General features: G+C 48.9%; 2 protein-coding genes across 9 annotated transcripts in view; one reads left to right on the top strand and one right to left on the bottom strand.

The window, feature by feature from the left end:
• SZT2 (SZT2 subunit of KICSTOR complex) overlaps positions 1-439 on the bottom strand; it is a 77319-nt gene extending 76880 nt beyond the window's left edge. For all 7 annotated transcript variants that reach the window (XM_032794297.2, XM_032794330.2, XM_032794306.2 and 4 more), the window contains exon 1: positions 383-439. In XM_032794297.2, coding sequence (XP_032650188.1) covers positions 383-412 — 30 coding nt within the window. In that variant the 5' untranslated portion in view covers positions 413-439. The remainder of the gene's footprint in view (positions 1-382) is intronic.
• A 50-nt stretch (positions 440-489) lies between these two features.
• Positions 490-15218, top strand: part of MED8 (mediator complex subunit 8) — a 27545-nt gene continuing 12816 nt past the window's right edge. The window contains exons 1-5 of one of the 2 annotated variants that reach the window (XM_032794433.2): positions 490-532; positions 5752-5870; positions 10398-10542; positions 11685-11825; positions 12225-12306. In XM_032794433.2, the coding sequence (XP_032650324.1) occupies positions 527-532; positions 5752-5870; positions 10398-10542; positions 11685-11825; positions 12225-12306 (493 nt within the window). In that variant the 5' untranslated portion in view covers positions 490-526. Of the gene's footprint in view, positions 533-1558; positions 1703-5751; positions 5871-10397; positions 10543-11684; positions 11826-12224; positions 12307-15218 lie in introns of those variants that run through there. The other variant, XM_075067550.1, reaches the window with a different exon arrangement.

Below are 15218 nucleotides of genomic sequence, written 5' to 3'. Positions count from 1 at the left end.
CTGATTCAGGCCCAGGCCCCAGCCCAGCCCCCCCAACCAAGCTTCCCACACAGTGTCAGGGCCTGCCCCTTCCCACCCCACCTCCCCCCGCCCCCTTCCCCCCACTCCCTCTCCGTGCCAGCCCAGCCCCTGCCCCTTCCGCCCACCTCCCCGCCCCGCGCCAGCCCTGCCCCCTTCCCGTCCACCACCTCCCTGCCCCTTCCCGCGCCAGGCCAACCCAGCCCCTGCCCCGTCCCGCCACCTCCCCCCCGCGCCAGCCCCTGCCCCTTCCCGCCCCCAGGCCAGCGCCCACCAGGCTCCCTGCCCATCCCATCGCCCCCCGGGGAGCGGCCGAGCGGGGCGGGTAGCTGGGCGGACGCGCCCGGTGGAGGGGGGAGGGTACCTCAGTGTCCGCTCGTTCGGAGGCAGCCATGTCTGCCCCGCCCCGCCCTCTCTGGCAGGTGATGACCTCTCACCCCGTGACCGGAAGTAGAAGGGAGGCCGAGCCAGCCCCGCCCTGCGCGTTAGGAGGAGCTGAGGCGCTGCCATGCAGGTGCGCGAGACTCAGTCCAGGGGTTGGTCATCGCCATAGGCGGGCCGCGAACTCGGAGTCCGTGTTAACGTGTCCCCGGGCGGGGCATGGCTGGGGGAGGCGGAGGGGCGGGGCATGGCTGGGAGATTGGGAGAGGTGGAAGGGGCATGGCTGGGGGCTGTGTGTGCGATGGAGGGGGCAGGGCATGGCTGGGGGGCTGGGGAGATGGGCATGGCTGGGCGGGGCATTGGGCTGGGAGACTGGGAGAGGTGGAAGGGGCATGGCTGGGGGGCTGGGGAGATGGGGGCATGGCTGGGGGGCTGTGTGCAGGAGGGGCAGGGCATGGCTGGGGGGCTGGGAGATGGGGGCATGGCTGGGGGCGGGGCATGGCTGGGAGACTGGGAGAGGTGAAGGGGGCATGGTGGGGCTGGGGGAGAGGGGGGCATGGCTGGGGGGCTGTGTCGATGGAGGGGGCAGGGCATGGCTGGGGCTGGGGAGATGGGGGGCATGGCTGGGGAGGCGGAGGGCGGTTATCTCAGAGGCATGGCTGGGAGACTGGGAGAGGTGGAAGGGGACATGGCTGCAGGGGCTTTGTGAGATGGAGGGGGTAGGGGTGGGGCATGGCTTATTTGAAAATGTCACAAGTGGGTGATGAAGGTTCATATCATGGGCTGGTCATAGACAGGAGTCAAAAACTTGATGGTGAAGGAGAGATGATAGGCAAGGTGGGGACAGGTCACAAAGGCCTTGAAAGTGAAGTTAAGCAGCTTATGTTTGATGCAATAGAGAACAGGGAGCCAGGAGAGAGATGGGAAGAGAAGGGTGACATAGTCAAACAACTGTCTACAAAAATGATCTTTGCAGCAGCATTCTGAATCATAGACTATCAGGGTTGGAAGGGACCTCAGGAGATCATCTAGTCCAACCCGCTGCTCAGAGAAGGACCAGTCCCCAACTAAATCATCCCAGCCAGGGCTTTCTCAAGCCTGACCTTAAAAACCTCTAAGGAAGGAGATTCCACCACCTCCTAGGGAACCCATTTCAGTGCTTCACCACCCTCCTACTGAAAAAGTTTTTCCTACTATCCAACCTAGACCTCCCCCACTGCAACTTGAGACCATTACTCCTTGTTCTATCATCAGGTACCACTGAGAACAGTCTAGATCCATCCTCTTTGGAGCCCCCATTCAGGTAGTTGAAAGCAGCTATCAAATACCCCGTCATTCTTCTCTTCTGCAGACTAAACAATCCTAGTTCCCTCAGCCTCTCCTTATAAGTAATGAATGTGAGCAGGGCAAGATTGCATTTGTCACAGCCAGAGAGAAGGATGCTACGATAATCATGATGTGAAATGGTGATAGCCTGCATGAGAATTTTGCTTGTGTAGACTGTTGTATCCCTCTATCTCTGACAGACGTTAAGCAGAAAGAATCTGCAAAATTTAGAAAGAGCTTGGATGTGAGGACCTAGAGAATGGTCCAAGTGGAAGATGAGACCCAGGTTTGCAGGCCCAAGTGGCAGGCAGGATGGTGACATTGTTGACAGGGTGTTCCATAGTGATCAAGAAGAGATGGTGCAGAAAGAGGGAAGAGCTCTGTTTTAGCCATGTTAAGCTTAAACTGACTGCTAAACATCCGCAAGGAGATGTGAAAGAGACAGATTGAGACAAGGATAGAGCAGAGAGGTAGATCTGTGAGTCATCGGCATAGAAATGGTGGTTGAATGTCAGTTTGCAGGTGAGATTACCCAAAGATAAGGTGAGAAGAAAAGGGGATTAAAGACAGCCTTGTGAAAAATGGCAGAAGTTTGGAGGGCAGATGAGGTCACACTGAAGGTGCAATTAGAGAGTTAGAAGGAGAACCAGGAGAGGGCCAAATCTTGGAAACCAAGGGAGAGCAAGATTTTAAGGAGAAGAGTATGGTTGACTATGTCATAGGCAGTTGTCAGGTCAACGAGGATGAGGATGGAGTACTGGTTCTGAGCTTTGACTAGGAAGAGGTCATTAGAGACTTGTTGCGAGTGATTTCAGTGGAGTGCAAGGGATGGAAGCCGGATCGAAGAGGGTCTAACATGGACTGTAGACAGCATGTTCAATGAGGTAGGAGACAGGGAAGCAGTTGGAGAGGCAAGTTAGGTTACAGGCAGTTTAGTCTCTCCCATATTAAAAAACAAACAAAGTATGTTGTGAGAGAGGAAAGAGCCTGAGAATAATGAGAGGTTAAGGAGAAAACTGATGGTGGGAATCAGAGTGGGCAGTGAGGGAGATCAGGAGATTGGTTAACTGGGGCAAGTGGAGGGGTTAGAGGAAGAGAGCAGATGAGACACTTCTGTATGTGTAACAGTGCAGAAGGCGAGATGGAGGGGAAAAGGTGAAGGGAAAGGCAAGCCGGGGGGAGGGGCAAGGTCATGTTGTATTTCATCAACAAAATCTGTGAGCTCCTGTGGCAGGAGAAGGGATGTGTTTGAAGAGTAGGGCCATGTTTGCGTTATGGACCTTACAGTGGCACAGCTACATCTCTGCAGCTGCGCCACCATAAGAGCTCCTACGAATCTATGAGTCTATGAGATGCTCTACACCAGCGGGAGAGAGCTCTCCCGCTGGCATAATTAAACAACCTTCAATGAGCAGCGGTAGCTATGTCAGCTGGAGAGTGTCTCCTGCCAACATAGTGCTGTCCACGCTGGTGCTTTTGTCAGTGAAACTTACGTCAGTCAGGCGTATGTTTTTTCACACCCCGACCCACAAAAGTTTTGTCAACAAAAGTGCTAGTGTAGACAAAGCCTGAGTCAAAGTGGTGAAAAGGCAGTTGGCATTGCAGCCATAGGAGTCAGTGAAGTTGAAGTAGTAGTGTTATTTAGGTAGAAAGATGGCAGAGTTGAAATGGGGGAGAACAGATTTGTAGTGGAGGAAGTCAGCCTGCTCATTCGTAAGAGATGCTCTGCAATGTGAGAGCAGGCACAGAGGAAAAAGATGTTGCGGGTGACCCAAGGCTGGGGATTGACCAGGTGGACCTTGTGATGAGAGAGAGGGTCAAAGGAATCAAGGATGGAGGTGAGTGAAGCCTGGAGTGAATCAACAATCCTATGAACGGAGGAGAGGGCTGAGAGCAGAGGAGAAGCACTGATGGGCTGGAGGCAAACAGAAAAGGCGAGTGCCAAGGCGGGAGGGCAGGGGCTGAGGAGTGGCACTGTAAGAGGATTGGTGATGGTCAGAGAGAAGGAACGCAGGAATTAGAGAGAGCAGTGCTTGATGAAGACTGAGTCAAGTGAATGGTCCCTTTGGTGAGTGCAAGAGTTGCACCAGGGCTGCAGGTCAAATGAAGGGTAAGGAAATGTGCAGCTGAGAGGTTGGGTGGGTTATCAACATGGACGTTGAAGTCACTGAGGATGAATGTGGGAGATGGTGAGGAGAGGAAGGAGAGCCAGAGGGAGGCTGATGGGGAGGAGCTAAGTGGATGGTAGATGAGAGCAAGGTGGAGTGGGAGAGGAGAAAAGAGTCACATGTAGTGCTATTCAAAATAGGGGAGGAGGGAGAGGATGGAAGCAGTAGGAGCAGGAGAGGAGAGGTCCAACACTTCCACTACGGTCTGATCCAGGGTGGGAAGTGTAAGAGAAGGAGGGGTCTCAGTAAGAGGGCAGCTGCAAAGGCTGGATGAGACAAAGGGATCCAGGTCTCTGTGAGAACCAGGAGCTGGTAGGAGGGAGATATGGAGAGTTCATGGATGGCTGTAATCTTTTTAGAAATGGAGTGATGTTCCAAAGAGAGACAGGGTAGGGCATGGGGGTGGAGGAGAATGGGTGTGAGGTTGGGAATGGTGCCATGAGGGGGCAGAGGTGATCATAGATTATTAGGGTGGATGTGTGTGGGAGGTGGAGCGGGTAGGGGTGGAGGGAGGACCAGGACTTGTGCAAATGTCAGCAGAGGTGAGGAGGAGGAGGCGGTAGAGAAGGATGTGATTGTGGGATCTGGATTTGTGGTGGTGGGAGGAGTTGTACATTGGAATGGGAAGAGGAGTGAGTAGAGCTGGTGGGAACCGTAGAGGGGTGATGTAACCAGGATGGGGAGATGGATCTAGTGAGGGGGAAAGGTGGAGGATGGAGAAGGATGGTTGCTCTGAGACAGGAAGGGTGTGGTGAGAGCTGTGGGTGGATGCCTGTAAAAAGACTGTGTCATGATCTGCTTTCCCAATCAACATTCCCTTCCCATTGTTTGGTTGCTCTCTCTCACCCTCCTTGGCGTATTATTATTCTCTTTGTGGTTTACATTGGTAAATTATTGGGGCAGGGACCTAGTCCAACTGTGTTTCGTAAAGAATTTTATGCAACTCTGCTACTGTATAAGTAACATATAGTAGCCGAGATCCTAGGGTGCTTTTTGTAAGAGTCCAGGGTTTGACCCAGCTTCCTAGGCTGCAGATCCCCACCCATCTGTTAGGTGGCATGTTGTGCCCCAGTTGTCTGCCACCCCCCATCCCAGAGGATGTCAGTGAGATGGCTGTATGTAGGTATGAAACACTTTGAAATGAAAGGCACTAGTCAACTCTTTTTGTGGGTCTAGGGTATTTATATGATCCTAATCACTGCAGTGTCTGAGCACCAGCCACAAATTAAAAATGACAGATGAAACACAGGAGCCTACAGGTTCCATGGCCACTGGAAATGACATGGTCAGTGCAAGACCAAAGGCAAGGGTGAGGGAAAGAGGCTGGTACCTGAGTCTCAGGTGAGTACCTGAGGAGGTCGGGTCTAGTGATGCTTAGGAAATGCAGGAGAGACCAGCTGCCTGTGAGCTGCAGGAGATTGAGTTCCTGGCTGAAGGGAAATGGGGCTGTGACAGAAGAAACCCCGGGCATTTTATCTCCAGCATGTTTCTCTCCTGGAAGAGTGGTGTTGCTCTATCTGATAAGGGTGAGTGGGGCGATGCATATGTGTTTAAAGAACAGGAGTACTTGTGGCACCTTAGAGACTAACAAATTTATTTCAGCATAAGCTTTCGTGGGCTACAGCTCACTTCTTCGGATGCATAGAATGGAACACACAGACAGGAGATATTTATACATATGGAGAACATGAAAAGGTGGAAGTATGCATACCAACAGGAAGAGTCTAATCAGTTGAGATGAGCTATTGTCAGCAGGAGAAAAAACATATATGTTTGTGTCTGGTGACCTCTGTGCATTTCTGGGGCTGAGGAGAGCCCTAGGCCTTGTCCTAACCCCTCTCTTTCCCACTTTCTGCAGAGGGAGGAGAAGCAGCTCGAATTGTCCCTGGAGGCGCTTATTAGCCAGGTGGCTGACCTGAAGAATTCCTTGGTCAGCTTCATCTATAAGCTAGAGAATGAGTATGACCGGCTCACCTGGTAAGAGGGTGTGCATGTTTGTGAGTGTGGGGTGTTGTGGCTAATCTGTCCTGTTGTGCAAGACGTGCTCTACATTCTGCTTGCTGGGGTTCACAGAGGCCTGACAGCACACGTAGCCCTTATTTCCAGCTGCTAAATCCCATGAAAAGAATCCCCACCCAACAAAACTTTCCTTAATATTAACTTTTCATGTTAGCAATTGCTGGTGTTGCCACATAACGATCAGGTGATTTTGGAGGGAAGGTCCCCGCACACTGGGTTTGGCAGATGATCTTCTGAACAAAGAAGCAGGCGCAAGCCTTGTAGAAGAAGTGCAAACTACAGAGGTGCCTGCTCCTTGTGTTGGCTCCTCAGCAAAGTGTGCTTCAGAACCAGTCAGGAATGGAGTAAGCAGGGACCATCCCTTGCTCTGTATAGATTCTAAGGCCAGAAGATTATCTAGTCAACCCTCTTGTGCAGCACAGGCCACAGAACTTCTAGGGAATATAAGGATAGTTGTGCATGATATTCTTCACGCTAGAAAGGGTCTGGTTCTGTCATCTGATCTAATGTGGGTGGTTTTCTTGCTTGTTAGTCCAGCATTGCAACTGATTTCTAAATCTCGGTTTGGGTCTTTGTCCTAGGGTTTTTATGCAGCGCCTATCACCACAGTATTGAAGTGCTTGCGAGAGATACATCTCTCCCTATATGCTGTCATGACTTTTCAACTGTGAAAATTCAACTTTGGGGTTGAAATTTTCAAGGTTTGTTTTTTGCCCAGAGATTAACTTCACAGGAGAGTTTGAACGCAATCCTCTCTGGTGTTTCTGACTTCTGGGTAGGTGAACTCCCTACTTTTCCCACTTCTAAAAATTGCCACATTTTACACATTCAGATGCCATGGTGATGGGCATGGTATAAGACCCTAGAAAGAATAGAATTACCCTACACAACTCAGTACTGCATGTGCTCTGAGATGTGACTGTCACGGAGTGTGGGGGCACTCAAGGCTCTGCACCCCCGGCTTTCTGTGATTCACCAGGACTCTCAGCCAGCCAGTAAAACAGAAGGTTTATTTAGACGACAGGAACACAGTCCAAAACAGGTCTTGCCGGTACAGATAACAGGACCGCCTTTAGTTAGGTCCATCTGGGGGCCCCAGGGAGGCCACATCCATGTTGCGAAGCTAAAGCCCCTTCGGGGCGCCCCTCTCCATTTTCCAGCCAGTTCTAAACTGAAACTCCCTCCAGCCTCTCACGCAGCCTCCCCCCAGCTCCTCCTCCAGCCTGTGTGTCCTTTGTCCAATTTCCCAGGCAGAGGTGTCACCTGGCCTCCTACCCCCTTCCTGGGTTCTCATGTTACATGCTCAGGTATCCTCTCTTCCCCAATTCAGATGGTCCTGGCAAAACTCCCCTGCAACCTTCCCAGGTCAGTACTCCCCACTCAGCATTCAAATAACACATCAAGAACATTCCCATTTCATCACAATGACCTTGTCTTGTGAGTCAGTCCTTATGGAAAGGAGTGTCCACCCACAAGGAAAGGAAGGGGTGTTTCCATATATAGGACTCGATTGATAAAGAATTAAAGGAAGGCAGTGTAACTGATTCCAGTGAACATGGGTTTATGGAAAATAGATCCTGTCAAACTAACTTAACATCTCTGTTTGATGAGATTGCAAGTTTGGTTGATAAAGGGATTTGTGTTGACGTAATATAGATAGACTTCTGTGAGGTGTTTGACTTGGTACTGCACACCATTTTGCCTGGAAAAAAAACCAAAAAACTGAAGGATATAAAATTTGTGTGTGACATGCATTGAATGGATTAAAAACTGACTAACTGATAGGTCTCAAAATGTAATTGTAAATCATCATCAAGTGGATGTGTTTCCGATGGTGTCTCGCAGGGATTAGTTTTTGGCCATACACTATTTAATACTTGTATCAGTGAGCTGGAGGAAAACACAACATCATTATTGATAGTTTGCATATGACACAAAAATTAGGGGAAGTTGTAAATAATGAAGAAAACAGGTCACTGATTTAGAGTGATTTGGATCTCCTGGTTAAGCTGACCACAAACAAATAATGTGTTTTAATAAAGCTAAATGGATACATCTGGGAACAGAATGTAGGCCATACTTACAGGTTGGAGGACTCTATCCTGGGAAGCCGTGGCTCTGAAAAAAATTTGGGAGTCGTGGTGGATAAGCATTTGAACATGAGCTCCCAGTACTGTGACCAAAAGAGCTAATGTTATCCTGGGATGAATAAACAGGGGAATCTCAAATAGGAGTAAAAGAGTTTATTTTTCCTCTATCAGAGGGGTAGCTGTGTTAGTCTGGATCTGTAAAAAGCGACAGAGTCCTGTGGGACCTTATAGACTAACAGAAGTATTGGAGCGTAAGCTTTCGTGGGTGAATGCCCACTTTGTCAGACTCATCTGGAGGTGGGTATTCACCCACGAAAGCTCATGCTCCAATACTTCTGTTAGTCTATAAGGTGACACAGGACTCTTTGTCGTATTTTTCCTCTCTCTTTTTCACTGTTGTGACTGCTGCTGGAATACTATGTTCTAGTGCCCACAATTCAAGAAGGATGTTGATAAATTGGAGAGGGGTCAGAGAAGAGCCACAAGAACAAATAAAGGATTAGAAAACCTGCCTTATAGTGATTGACCCAAAGAGCTCGATCTATTTATCTTAGCAAAGAGAAGGTTAAGAACGGACTTACAGACTATAAGTACGATACCAACGTGGGAAAATATTTAATAATGGGCTCTCCAGTCTAGCTGAGAAAGGTCGAACATTATCCAATGGCTGATCCAATCTAGACAAATTCAGACTGGAAATAAGGTGTATATTTTGACAGAGTATTTAATCATTGAAAAAATTTACCAAACATCTTGGTCAATTCTCTGTCACTGGCAATTTTTAAATCGAGATTGGATGTTTATCTAGAAGACGTGTTCTAGGAATTATTTTGGGTCAGTTTTCTAGCCTGTGCTGTACAGGAGGTCAGACTAGATGATCACAATGGTCCCCTCTGGCCTTGGAATTTGTGAATCTGTGAATGAATATGCAAAGGCACAGACACGTGGATCTGGTCAGACCTCAGTGCAGCCAGCTTTCTCAGCATTCTCAGATCTAAGAGTTCACTGAAAGGAAAGATCCAGTTGGATTTTATCCCTATCTAGAGATGGCCTTCAGATCTGTCTGCCCATACCACCAGGAGTCATCCTCCAAAGGGGTTGTAGTGGAGGGGATGTATGAAGACTTGTATGATCTATCCTCAGTTCTGAGCTGCATCCTTGGTTCGGCACTGGCCTGCAACTCCTTGGTACCAAACTGAGGCATGTACAATTCCAAGGGAGACTGGGATCTTTGTTAAATCGGGAACATCTATGGAGCCTTGAGCTCCTTAATTCCAGCCAGGGACAGAATCACACTGAGATCTGAGAGAGACTAGATCCATCTCATTCTTTTACTACTCCTGATTAGGGCCACTGTGTCTGTCTCTGTATCTTACCCAGGCCATCCCCACAGCCCCACCCTATGTGTGGCAGTAAAAATCATAGTTGTTGCTTTGAATCTTTGTCCATGTGAGTCTTACATGATGCGCTTGGGCCTCGTGCATGAAACTGTGTGCATGGCTCCCCAAGCACATGTTGAGTGGGATCCACTTGGAGAAGACATCTTGAAAACCCACATTTACTATACGATAGGTAAATTGTTTGTTCCATGTTTCTTGGTCTTGCCAGCTATGCCACCTGACCCCTGCACAAACATAGCTTTTGCATTTGTTGTTTGACGTTGCTATGCATTTGCCTAGAGGTTTTTGACGTCAATCACATAATGACATTCACCTTTTGAAGGACATTCAGGACAAAATGGCTGAGCTGCTAACTAAACTATGCAGTCTCTCTTTAATGTCAGCTACCACAGTGAAGCACTGGAGAGAGTCACTGTTTATATGCAGCATTGTAAAAGGCCTGCAGAATTGTCAGAACCTCCCTGATGATTTCTCCAAGAAATCAAAGAAAGTTGAAGGGGGCTTTGCTGATGGTATTTATTAAGCAAACTTCCCACCTGAAACATTATCTACTTTGTTGGCTCTTAATCTCAACAGCCAAACCATGAGCACGTTCTCTACTCCTAGTGCCAGGTGCTGGGTAGAACTTAAAGGGTGTCTCAGGCATTGCCTTAAGGGCCACAATGGGAAGTGAGCGATGAGGAAAACTGCATCTTTTTCTGTGCATGTAATTTAAAACCTACAGGCACCTCCTGCCCCTTTTCCCTTCCAGTGGTGCTGGGAATGGCGCTACCCATGGCATCATACAGGGAAAGGGGGAGTTATTAGTCCCTGCTTTGAGGCAGGCTTCTTTCACAAATACCAGAGATCACCGTTCCTCCCCCAGCCTGCTCTACCCCTGGGTCTGGGGGTCTTGCAGAGACGAGTGGATGACGAGCCGAGGCTGAGCTGTGAGAGAGCTCTCTCTGTCTCCTGCAACCGTTCCCAGGTCTCACTCATCCCCTTTCCCTTCCCAGGCCCTCAGTACTGGACAGTTTTGCACTGCTCTCAGGCCAGTTGAACACGCTGAACAAAGTGCTGAAGCATGAGAAGACACCCCTAATGCGCAACCAGGTCATCATTCCCCTGGTGCTATCTCCAGACCGTGATGAGGAGATCATGGTAAGAACCTGGCAGTTCTGCTCTGCTGAGAGATGCCCATGGAGCACTGGAATGTGCTTCAGGCACTAGCTCCAACTCACCTACAACCTCCTAATGCTCCACACACAGCCTTTCCACAGAAGGAAGAGGGGGATGAACAGTTTGGGGGAGGGCTGTCTCATCCCATAGCGGCTCTGCGGAGAGGTTTCACCTGCCAACTTGCGCTTTGGTACAGTCTATATTCCCTGTTCCACTTTGTGAAAATGCAGTTATCGTGCAGCCAGGGCCCCCCAGAGAGAACATCCCTGTACTGACAGGCCTCCTCACTGGCTGCCCAGGAACTTAGCCTCAGCCATGCTCTCTCCAGAAGAAGTCTGCATCTTGCATCATGTCCTCGGCTAACTGACCAACAATGTAGTAAATACCACAGTCCAAGACACACCGCTAAGAACTCCCAGGCCCCCCGATATTGAAATGTGAGGGCTGTTAGCACAAGCATGCCAGCTAAACGTGGCTGTCCTGGCAGGCATCGCCGTGGGAGAGAAAAGGGATCTTGGGTAGCCCCTAGAATGCTTGGATACCATGAGGACAAGCGTAGTGTAAGAACCTGTTTAGTTTAGTCTCGTTTAGTTTGGAAAAGAGAAGTCTGAGAGGGGACATGATAGCAGTTTTCAGGTATCTAAAAGGGAGTCATCAGGATGAGGGAGAAAACTTGTTCACCTTAGCCTCTAATGATAGAACAAGAAGCAATGGGCTTAAACTGCAGCAAGGGAGATTTAGGTTGGACATTAGGAAAAAGTTCCTAACAGGGTGGTTGGACACTGGAATAAATTGCCTAGGGAGGTTGTGGAATCTCCATCTCTGGAGGTATTTAAGAGTAGGTTAGATAAATGTCTATCCGGGATGGTCTAGACAATATTTGGTCCTGCCATGAGGGCAGGGGACTGGACTCGATGACCTCTCGAGGTCCCTTCCGGTCCTAGAGTCTATGAAAAAAACCTAATTAGATAGGACCCAAACCATTTAATGCTTTATAGATCAAAATCCCTCAACAGCAAATTGTTAGCAGGGCTGTAGCTTCCTAGCCAGCGTTCTTTGCTCCAGTTGTGTGACTGCTTTGCTGGAGGGTTGGGCTCTGATCATAGATTCTCTGATTGTTCCAGCGACAGACAGAAGGGCGTGTGCCAGTCTTCAGCCATGAGGTGGTGCCAGACCACCTCCGTACCAAGCCCGACCCTGAGGTGGAGGAGCAGGAGAAGCAGCTAATTACAGATGCAACTCGAATGAGCTCTGATGTGGCACAGGTAGGAGAGGAACAGCTAGGTGCTGCACCCACCTTCAACCGAGAGAACAGGTGCAGGCTGCCCATTTCTCTGTCTTGCTCCTGAGTTGCTACATCCTGCCATTCTGTCCTTGTTGCAATTTGCTTTTCTTCTAGGCCCTTCTCCCTTTCCCCTTCTGTGATTGCTCCAGCTGCCCCAGACCATTGGGCTCCACCTCCTAAAGTGACAGCACCATAACCACTTCCCATTCTGTAGGAATTGCTGTAGGATACCTGAGCATGTAACCTTTTATTGGATCCAGGCTCTCTAAATGCCTGCATTCAGTCACACAGCCGCTGGGAAAGGTTTTATACACTAACCTTGCTGTCTTGTACCATGCTGAAGATGTCCTTGCATTTTCTTATTATTTTCACTTTGCAGAAACAGATCCAGAGCCTGAACAAAATGTGCTCAAATCTACTGGAGAAAATCAGCAAGGAGGAGCGAGAGTCTGAGAGTGGAGGTATGGCACTGGGGTGGAGGTGGTTTAGAGAGTCCAAGGGGAAGGCTTGAGAGGCCAAGTAGAACACAAACCATAGAGCATGGGGATAGCGGAAGGGCCTTATGGGAGAAGAGTTCGGGGTGGGTGGGGGGAAGAGAGGCTGAGCCAGGAGAGCCATTTTTGAGAAAGGAATCCAAACGGCATGCGAGGGTTTCCTTTGTGCCAGGCAATAGCTATTCTTTGCTTTAGGGAAATCTAATTGATCCAAACTACCATCATTCAGGTGAGTTCTGATCCCATCAGGAATGTCATTCTGGCCATCTCTGCAACTTCACTTTACATCCCTCTAGGGGCTTGGCTACATTGGCACTTTACAGCGCTGCAACTTTCACGCTCGGGGTGTGAAAAAACACCCCCCTGAGTGCTGCAAGATGCAGCGCTGTAAAGTGTCAGTGTAATCAGGGTAGCAGCGCTGGGAGCGCAGCTCCCAGCGCTACACTCTACACCCATAAGGGATGTGGTTTACAAGCAGTGCTGGGAGAGCTCTCTCCCAGCGCTGCGGCTCGACTGCACTCACACTTCAAAGCGCTGCCGGGGCAGCGCTTTGAAATTTCTAATGTAGCCAAGTCCTAGGTGACCCTAAATGCTGCTCGTGGAGTTTGCCAACACAGTATCTTAATCAGCATAAAGTAATTAGAATGACAATGCAAATACAGGAGAAAACAAGAAACCCCTTAGCCATGTTTTGAATGAGTCAAGAATGTGCCAGCTGGTAGCCTTGCCCTAGGCTTGTTCATGCCCTGTATTTGAAGACATGCAACAGCCTGCTCTGTCTCACTTTGAGTGACACAGTGTTGAGCACCTTTGCATTTTATCTCCAGCCATGCTTCTGTCTGCATAAACAGCACCGCTCCATGCATGCTGCTATTTCTTGTTTTTTCTGTGCTGATGCTGTGAGTGGTGCTATCCAAGATCCAAAATACAGGTTTTCTCTGCTTCAGAGGGCTTACCATCTAACCAAGACAGATGTGTAACATACAGGACACCTTGGGAAGCCCAGAATGTAGGGCTGGGGTGAGGGGGGCTAAGGTATTTGCTTTGCTGTTATCGACTCATTGTTGGGGGCTGTCACTTTTTGGGGTTCCACGCAGGCCAGTGAGAGGCCCTGTAACTCTGCTCTGCTGCTGTGACTCTCAGCCTGCAGAACAACAGCCACCAGACAAGCGTGCAGTGCCCTGAGTGGTGTGTGCTCTGCAGCCCTGATTCAGCAATCTGACTCCAGCAGGCCCTCCCCTCCCCCGGTCTTCCCCAGCCTCGGTTACTACTTGAAGGGTGACCTCAACACACCCCCAGACCCAAAGCACCCCAAAACCATCTGTCCTGAACTGCTCAGCCCTCTCTGGGGACAAGTTTGTTGCTCCTCTGAAGAGACAAAATCGCAGTTCACTACTTTAACTGGAGTTAACAATCACTTCAGTTCAGACACAGCACTAGGTTGGTTTAGATAAAAGGGAAACAAAAATATTAGCACAAAGAGACAGCACAACCCAACCATCTCATTTCCTTCCAAGTATCAGAGGGGTAGCCATGTTAGTCTGGATCTGTAAAAGCAGCAAAGAATCCTGTGGCACCTTATGGACTAACAGACGTTTTGGAGCATGAGCTTTCTTGGGTGAATACCCACTTCGTCAGATGCACGTAGTGAAAATTTCCAGGGGCAGATATCTCTAGCTTGCTTGCATATATATATCTGCCCCTGGAAATTTCCACTATGTGCATCTGACGAAGTGAGTATTCACCCACGAAAGCTCATGCTCCAAAACGTCTGTTAGTCTATAAGGTGCCACAGGATTCTTTGTTGCTTTTACATTTCCTTCTAGGTGCAGCACTGGGGATGGATATGGACCTTCTCCGGATCTTGTGGATCTGTAATAGCTTTGATAAGTGCCTTTATTCTCTTAGGATAGTCAGTCAGTTTAGTACATTTAGTTTGTTAGCCAGTAGTTCATATAAATAGCATTAGTCTCGGTTTTAGTATCTAGTGACAGTATCAGTGTCTATGGTGGGGCCGAAGACAAAGAAGTGTGACTTTAAAAGATGTGTGTTATGCTCCGTGGGCTTCCTAGCTTTAGATGTCCACTCCAGGTGCTTTAAATGCCTAGAGAAAAGACACCGTCCTTCGTGTTGTGCTGTCTGTTGCACATTCACTCCCCATGTCCAGCAGGAGAGACAAAAGATTTCAAGCCCTCTTATAACAAGAAGTTTTGACTGTTACCCCTTTGGGACTGAAGGGTATCGGAATTAAGTGAGGGAAAGAACAAGTGGCCTGAATCAGTCCCAGGCATTTCCAGATTGAGGAAGTTGGTTATGCCGAAGGCATCAGCCTCTACACTGAGCTCTAGTTCCAAGGCAACCAAGCATTCAGTGGCTAAACATTCAGACCCCATTGCAAGAAAGGTACAACCCTCTACTGAGACCGTTCACGAGACAGGACTTAAACGTCCTGATATCACGTTGGATGTGGGGACATCAGTTCAAGCAAACAGAAAGCCAAAATGAAACATATCTCAGAGCTGGAAAAGATTGCCCATTTCAGGTTATTCATCAGATCTCTTGGTTTGTGAATTCAGTGTGGGTCCAACGTTGGCTAAGGAGCCGCAGCCTAAAAACATAATAGCCCTGTATCATACCAATGTAATGTATCTAAAGAATCCAAAATATCCATCAAAATCAAGCACATCATCTCTTCTGGTTCTTTCTATCGTGGTATAGTCACAGGCCTGATCTACACTGTGCGTTTAAACCGATTTTAGCAGTGTTAAACCGATTTAACGCTGTACCCGTCCACACAATGAGGCCCTTTATATCGATATAAAGTGCTCTTTAAATCGGTTTCTGTACTTCTCCCCAACGAGAGGAGTAGCGCTAAAATC

This window comes from Chelonoidis abingdonii, chromosome 7 (genome assembly GCF_003597395.2).
Source record: "Chelonoidis abingdonii isolate Lonesome George chromosome 7, CheloAbing_2.0, whole genome shotgun sequence".
Classification (NCBI taxonomy): domain Eukaryota; kingdom Metazoa; phylum Chordata; order Testudines; family Testudinidae; genus Chelonoidis; species Chelonoidis abingdonii.
Note: the sequence above shows the minus strand (reverse complement) of the source record. Positions and strands in the feature narration are given on the sequence as shown.